Raw genomic sequence first — 6,685 nt, forward strand, 5'->3', positions numbered from 1 at the left:
AATTTTAATGGATAAATTATATGAATCTTTCCATTAAAGAAAAAAATACAAAATAGTAGGTCCAAATAGAAAGAGTTTTCCTCCACCTCTCTTCTCCCTCCAACTAAAAGAGATTAGGGGCCCGTTTAGTTCGCTGATTCGAGTTTTTAATTCGAGTTAAGATGTGATGTTATGTGAGAGCTTTTTACTGTAGTAAAAAAGTTAAATGTGACTGTTTCTGAGAACTTTTTACTGTAACAAAATTCGAATTCTAAACTCGAATTGACGAAGTAAACGGGGCCTAAAACTCTCTCTCTTACCGAACACACTTTTAGAGTTAACTGTTTAGTAGACGTTTTTGTGTCTGTTTTTGTTTCTTTTTCCTTTAACGCCCATTTTGATGGGGTTTTCCAAACGACGAAGTAAACGGGGCCTAAAACTCTCTCTCTTACCGAACACACTTTTAGAGTTAACTGTTTAGTAGACGTTTTTGTGTTTGTTTTTGTTTCTTTTTCCTTTAACGCCCATTTTGATGGGGTTTTCCAAACTAGATGGATTTTGGTAGGCCCAAAATCTAAAGACGAAGCAAAGTCGTCTCACTTTTTGTGCGGTCGAATAATTCACAATAATTTGCAAAACCAAAACCACAGTACTAAAAGTAATTTCAAAAAATCTTTATCATGAAAAGAGGAAAAATAATAAATATAATACCACAAACAATTTTAGGTCAAGACAAAGCGGCAGCTAGAAGAAGGAATAAAATATTTATACATATATATATATATATTTGCCTCTTGCCTAGTTGCCTTAGAAGCGAAAATACTGAACAGAAAATAAAATTAAAAGTTAAATGAAAAAGAAAACAAGTGAGATTCCAAATACCAACTTTACACATGCGAATCAGCGAAGTCCTTACACGTGCCCCTATTCCTTAAACTGAAAAGTTCGAAGCTCTCGTAAACCCCCCCATGTTTGTTCAAATTACAAGAAGGGTCCACATCTATAGGGCTACTTTCGTAATTTTGTCTCATATAGGGACCTATTTTGTTCTCCCTTGTCATATATATCTTCGTGTTCCAATTCCTATGCGTTCGCACACCCAAAATTACCCTTTTTCCAATCAGATCAAAGTGTCACAGAGAAAATATCTACATTTTTTTTTTATTTTTCCGAGAAACAGCGAGAAAATTAGGAAAGAAAATTTATATGGTATTATAACAATAATGCGCTGAGAGCGAACTCACTGGAGCAAATTCGTCACTGCTCAATCACCTTCCCTCTCCGAGAAAGCAGCTCATTTCCGATAAATTAGATTTCTGTTCTTATCTTGAGACTTTTTCGCTATAAAATTTTTCTCCGATTTCGATTTTCACTTTTTCTGCTTTTACCCACAATCTAGCGCCGGCAATCGTTCGGAAACGCATGCATGCGAGTGTGAACAATTTGTCTCTTGAATTTCTTTTTGCATTTTCTAATCGTCAATCGGATTGAACCGATCGGAATTTTCTGTTTGGATAGAAGGAAATTTTTTTAAAATAAAAAAAGAAAAAAAGGATTTTTTTTTTAAAGAGAGAGAGAGATTGAGCGTGAGCTCGGCGGAGTGAGTTTCTGGAGTATTTTGTGAGTGATCTGTGGTGGTGAGATGGGGAAGGTCGCGGTGGGGGCGGCGGTGGTGTGCACGGCGGCGGCGGTTTGTGCGGTGGCGGCGCTGGTGGTGCGGCATCGGATGAAGAGCTCGGGGAAGTGGGCCCGGGCCATGGCGATACTGAAGGAGTTCGAGGAGAAGGGTGCGACTCCGATTGGGAAGCTGAGACAGGTCGCCGACGCCATGGCCGTCGAGATGCACGCCGGCCTCGCTTCCGAAGGCGGCAGCAAGCTCAAGATGCTTATCAGCTACGTCGATAATCTCCCCACGGGGTAAAAAGATGCATCTCATTTTCCTTTTCCTCGATCTTTTTATCATTATTTTATTTGATTTATGGTTTTTGATTTAAAAAGGAGACTTTTTTTAACCAAAGACTCGTAATTGAGTAATTGACTCTTTTCCGCTGGAGATTTATGATGAAAAATTCGTTAATTTTAGAAATTGACCGTAATTTTAGTCTTTTTCCTACTGGATATTGGTAGTGGATAACTTTTTAGTTTTTATTTTTCTTTTCCTCCTAAGTGGGATTCTTTCGGTGCTTTCATCTGTTAAATATGTTATCTTTTATACTAGCTATGGATGGTTTTTTTAGGAAAGATTTTATATGTATTTATTGGAATATTTGATATTAAGCTACTAGTAAGCTTTCATTATTATCCTCAGAATTGTTGCAGGATAGGGTGAAAATTTCTCTCAGAATGAATGTTTGTTTAGTTCTTTTACATAACCAAATTGCAAAAGTTTAACATAGGATATTTGGGAAATTTAATGACTTTAGCACTTGCCTTATGTTAGTTCTCTTTTCTTATTGTGTATTTCTCTGTATGTTTCCCTTTCTTATCTTTTGGTGATGTCGCCTTTTGTTCCTTGTACGGTTCCTTTTCTTTGTCATTATTTTGCTGGCCGTAGTTCTTTATCTTTTAATTTGATGTTTGATCCTTGAGTCTTGATTTATATAATTTGATGTTTGTTATTATTGCATAGTTCGCTGGTTCTGCATCTATGCGTTATGGTTTGGTTAACAGAGTTGTGGGGTTTGGAGGTAGTATGCTAGTATTGCATCATGACATGCTTCACTCTTAGAAAATTTGGGTGTTTTCCGTGTAGGGACGATTTCATAATTTAGTAATACACGAGACACCTTAGGGAAATTATGCAAACAGAAAAGCCTCAACCGTTCTTTTGAGTAATAGATGGGATACAAGTCTGTTTTTGATCGTATTGATCATAATGAATGCAACTGAAATTGTCTAGATGCTTTACATTATTTCTGCCAAGTTCTCATGGCTCACTTTCGTCTGTTATTTTCAGAGACGAGAAAGGACTCTATTATGCTTTGGACCTTGGGGGCACTAACTTCCGCGTGCTGCGTGTACAATTAGGTGGCAAAGAAGGACGTGTTGATAAACAAGAATTTGACGAAGTTTCAATTCCCCCCCATTTGATGACTGGGTCGTCAGATGTTAGTATTTAAATGAGCAAAAGTTTCCAAATTTATGTTAGATTTTCTCAGACATTGAAGTATTTTGTAATAATATGGTTTCAGGCATTGTTTGATTTCATAGCCGGAGCACTTGCAAAGTTTGTGTCTGAAGAAGGTGAAGGTTTTCATCCTGCACCTGGTAGGCAAAGGGAGCTGGGTTTTACCTTCTCATTCCCCGTGAGGCAGTTATCAATTTCATCGGGGACTCTTATCAAGTGGACTAAAGGCTTCAATATTGAGGATACGGTGGGTCCAGTAACCTTGATTCTTTTCTTGCTGTCTTCTTTTTTGATATCCCGATTTTCTTTTCATAGTTATCGAATGTAGACCTGGTTTATGTTCTTTTGTTTTATTAAGGTGGGGACTAAAACCTGGAAAGACATTTATCACTATGGGCAAAAACAATGATGTCCATTTCCTAACTTTGGTTCTCTCTTCTGGGTAGGTGGGACAAGATGTGGTGGCTGAGTTGACCAGAGCAATGGAAAGAATAGGGCTTGATATGAGGGTTGCAGCCTTGGTAAAGCTTATTCTTTTACTTATAGTATCTTTGCTTGTTTTATTATGTTGGAATCCACAAAGTGGATATCACTTTTGCTTTGCTTTAAATTTGATCTTTCAGTACTCCCACACCCACCCCCCCCATTTTTTGTAATATTCATTCTAATCTGACAAGCTGATGTAGGTCAATGACACGATTGGAACATTGGCCGGGGGAAGATACACCAACCAGGATGTCATTGCCGCTGTGATTTTGGGCACTGGGACAAATGCTGCTTATGTAGAGCGAGCTCATGCCATTCCCAAGTGGCATGGGCTTTTACCAAAGTCAGGAGAGATGGTTAGTGTAGTTTCTAAAATTTTCATGCCGCCAATGCTTGTCATAACCAAAATTTAGAGCAGAGAAATACTTTTGAATTCTGCGAGCATATTTTGGCCCCATTCATTTCACCGATTCAAGTTTAGAATTTGAGTTTTGCTACAGTAAAAAGCTCTCAGAAACAGTCACATCTAACTTTTTTGATACAGTAAAAAGCTCTCACATAAAGTCACATGTCAACTCGAATTAAAAAAGTCGAATCAGCGAACTAAATGGGCCCTTTATGTTTCTAGTGTTGCTTTTAACAGGATCCAGATCTTATGTCCAATTTTTGGTGTTTCAATTACACTATGTTTGGTATGAATGAAAAGTGGAAGGAAAGAAAATGTTGCAGGGATTTTAGGATGGAAATTGGTAAATTAACTTGTTTGGTAGAAAGGAAATTGGGAAGGAAAAGAAAATCGAAAGGAAATTGTAATTGGTGGGTCCCACCATATTTAATCCCTCCAAAAGTGGGAGGATTTTAGGAAGAAAAATGTGGATAACTACCTAAATTACTAAATTGTCCTCATTTTGGCTCCAAAAGTTGGCGCTTTTTTTTTTCTTCAGAAAGAAGAGATAAATGGGCAATGGGCTTTCTTTCGATATGTGTATATAGGTAGGATTAAAGATATCCATATAAAAGATTTCAGTACATTAAATTAAACATCGATGATCAACCAACCTTTATCACATTCACAGTGCATTCATAGCTATAGTGCATTAATGCTATATAAGTTAAACTATGTTTTTGTACCTTTATATATGTATGTGTGTGTATATATACATAATATAGATGGAATATATGTTCAAGTTACATGAATTTTTCGAGTTAATTTGATGTTGAATACTGCATTATTTATACTTTTATTAGAAAAGAATATTAATAAAAAATATTTAGGTAAAAAAGTAATTACACCAATAATAATTTTTCCATCCCTTTAGTTTCACTTCCAATACCAAACAAGAGAAGGTAGATTCATTTTCTTTCTTCCCTATCATACCAAACAAGTCAAGGGAAAATCAAAATCTTTTCTATCCTTCTAATTTTCAATGCGTTATAATTTTCCTTTCCCTCCCATTTTCTTTCCTTCTTACCAAACAGAGCATTAGTGTTTAATCAATCATATCATGCCACATCATCCCAAGCACAAAAGAGTTGGTAAAAGCAGTTCAATTTTTTTTACATGAGTGGCACGATATGATTGGTTAGACACAAAATGGGACACCAAAATCGGACAGAAAATATGAGTCTCTTTTAACATGTCCAAGTATATCGAACATGTTTGCATCATAGGGTTATCTTGAATGTTGACAGAAATATGCATGGTCTGAAACTGGATACTATGCATTTACTGTCTACTGTTACTGTGTGTGTCATTCCAATGATATAGGTAATTAACATGGAGTGGGGTAATTTCCGGTCATCTCACCTTCCTCTAACAGATTATGATCAAGCACTGGATGCTGAGAGTTTGAACCCTGGAGAACAGGTAAGAATATTACATTTGCTTTTAGCTATTTGCTCCACGGTATGATTGCCCATATAAATGGTTGAACATGCCTCTGACTAGCCTTTCCGTTTTTGTTCACAGATTTTTGAGAAGATGATTTCTGGCATGTATCTAGGGGACATTGTACGTAGAGTTTTGTGTAGGATGGCTGAAGAAGCCGACTTTTTTGGTGACACTGTTCCGCCCAAATTGAAGATTCCTTTTATACTAAGGTATACAAAACTTATGCCATTCATCACAGTTCCGATTTCGTCTTTCTTTGAAATTTTCTTTGACAAGACTCTCTTCAGTCATATCAATTCTGAAGAGCTTATTGGTTCAAAAAGATTAGTATGATTGAGGAGTTCAAAATGTTAAATTGAACTTCTAATATCTAGCAATGCCCTTGTGTAATATATTGTAGGTTTTTTGCATCTGTAGATTTTGTGGAATTTAGACGTGATATTTTCTACTTTCCTTTTCTGATTGCGGTAGACTTAAAAGGTTTTAAATTGTCGTTGTGAAATGTTTAGGACTCCTGACATGTCTGCAATGCATCATGACACGTCTCCAGATCTGAAAGTGGTTGCAACCAAGCTAAAGGATATTCTAGAGGTACAATAATTTGCAAATGTTTTAAATACATAAAATCATATTTATCCGGCCTTAAAAGCCTTAATTTGTATCCCCTTATTCTCTTTTTGGGGTTTAAGAGAGCGGAAACCAATTAAAAGGGTAGCATTGACAGTAGTCCAACCTTACAATAAATTACTCTCAATAAATGAACTTGCATGTTGCCTAAGACCACTTGGTCTAGTGGCACTGGAGGGTTTTGGTGGGATAGGTTTGGGTGGGGGCTGCGGGTTCAATCCCGTCTTGTATTAAAAAAAAAAAAAGAACTTACATGTTAGCGTTTCCACTTGTCTCCCCCATTCCTTTTATTTTAACCTATTCGGTTGGCATACTTTTTGAGAACTCCCAACAGCCAGAATCTTTTAATCTACAATATTTCCCTTGTGAGTTTTAGCAGGGGACTTAAATTTATTGTTCCCCCTAAAAAAAAAAAAAGAACTTACATGTTAGCGTTTCCACTTGTCTCCCCCATTCCTTTTATTTTAACCTATTCGGTTGGCATACTTTTTGAGAACTCCGAACAGCCAGAATCTTTTAATCTACAATATTTCCCTTGTGAGTTTTAGCAGGGGACTTAAATTTATTGTTCCCCC

General features: G+C 36.6%; 1 protein-coding gene across 1 annotated transcript; it reads left to right on the plus strand.

The window, feature by feature from the left end:
• Positions 1 to 1,083: 1,083 nt before the first annotated feature.
• LOC21390410 (hexokinase-2) lies at positions 1,084 to 6,083 on the plus strand. The gene is made up of 8 exons (XM_010112579.2): positions 1,084 to 1,896; positions 2,936 to 3,086; positions 3,171 to 3,353; positions 3,553 to 3,627; positions 3,793 to 3,948; positions 5,361 to 5,459; positions 5,562 to 5,692; positions 5,993 to 6,083. Exons 1-8 carry the CDS (start codon positions 1,622 to 1,624, stop codon positions 6,081 to 6,083), a joined length of 1,161 nt encoding a protein of 386 aa, XP_010110881.1. The 5' UTR covers positions 1,084 to 1,621.
• The last annotated feature ends 602 nt before the right edge of the window (positions 6,084 to 6,685 follow it).

The sequence above is a fragment of the Morus notabilis genome, unplaced genomic scaffold (assembly GCF_000414095.1).
Source record: "Morus notabilis unplaced genomic scaffold, ASM41409v2 Scaffold472, whole genome shotgun sequence".
Lineage (NCBI taxonomy): Eukaryota > Viridiplantae > Streptophyta > Magnoliopsida > Rosales > Moraceae > Morus > Morus notabilis.

Bases quoted from the DNA above. Each gene is read 5' to 3' on its own strand.
- LOC21390410 (XM_010112579.2), top strand. From the start codon at position 1,622: ATGGGGAAGGTCGCGGTGGGGGCGGCGGTGGTGTGCACGGCGGCGGCG. The intron at 1,897-2,935 runs GTAAAAAGATGC...TGTTATTTTCAG, and splicing joins GTCGATAATCTCCCCACGGG to AGACGAGAAAGGACTCTATT. The intron at 3,628-3,792 runs GTAAAGCTTATT...AAGCTGATGTAG, and splicing joins ATATGAGGGTTGCAGCCTTG to GTCAATGACACGATTGGAAC.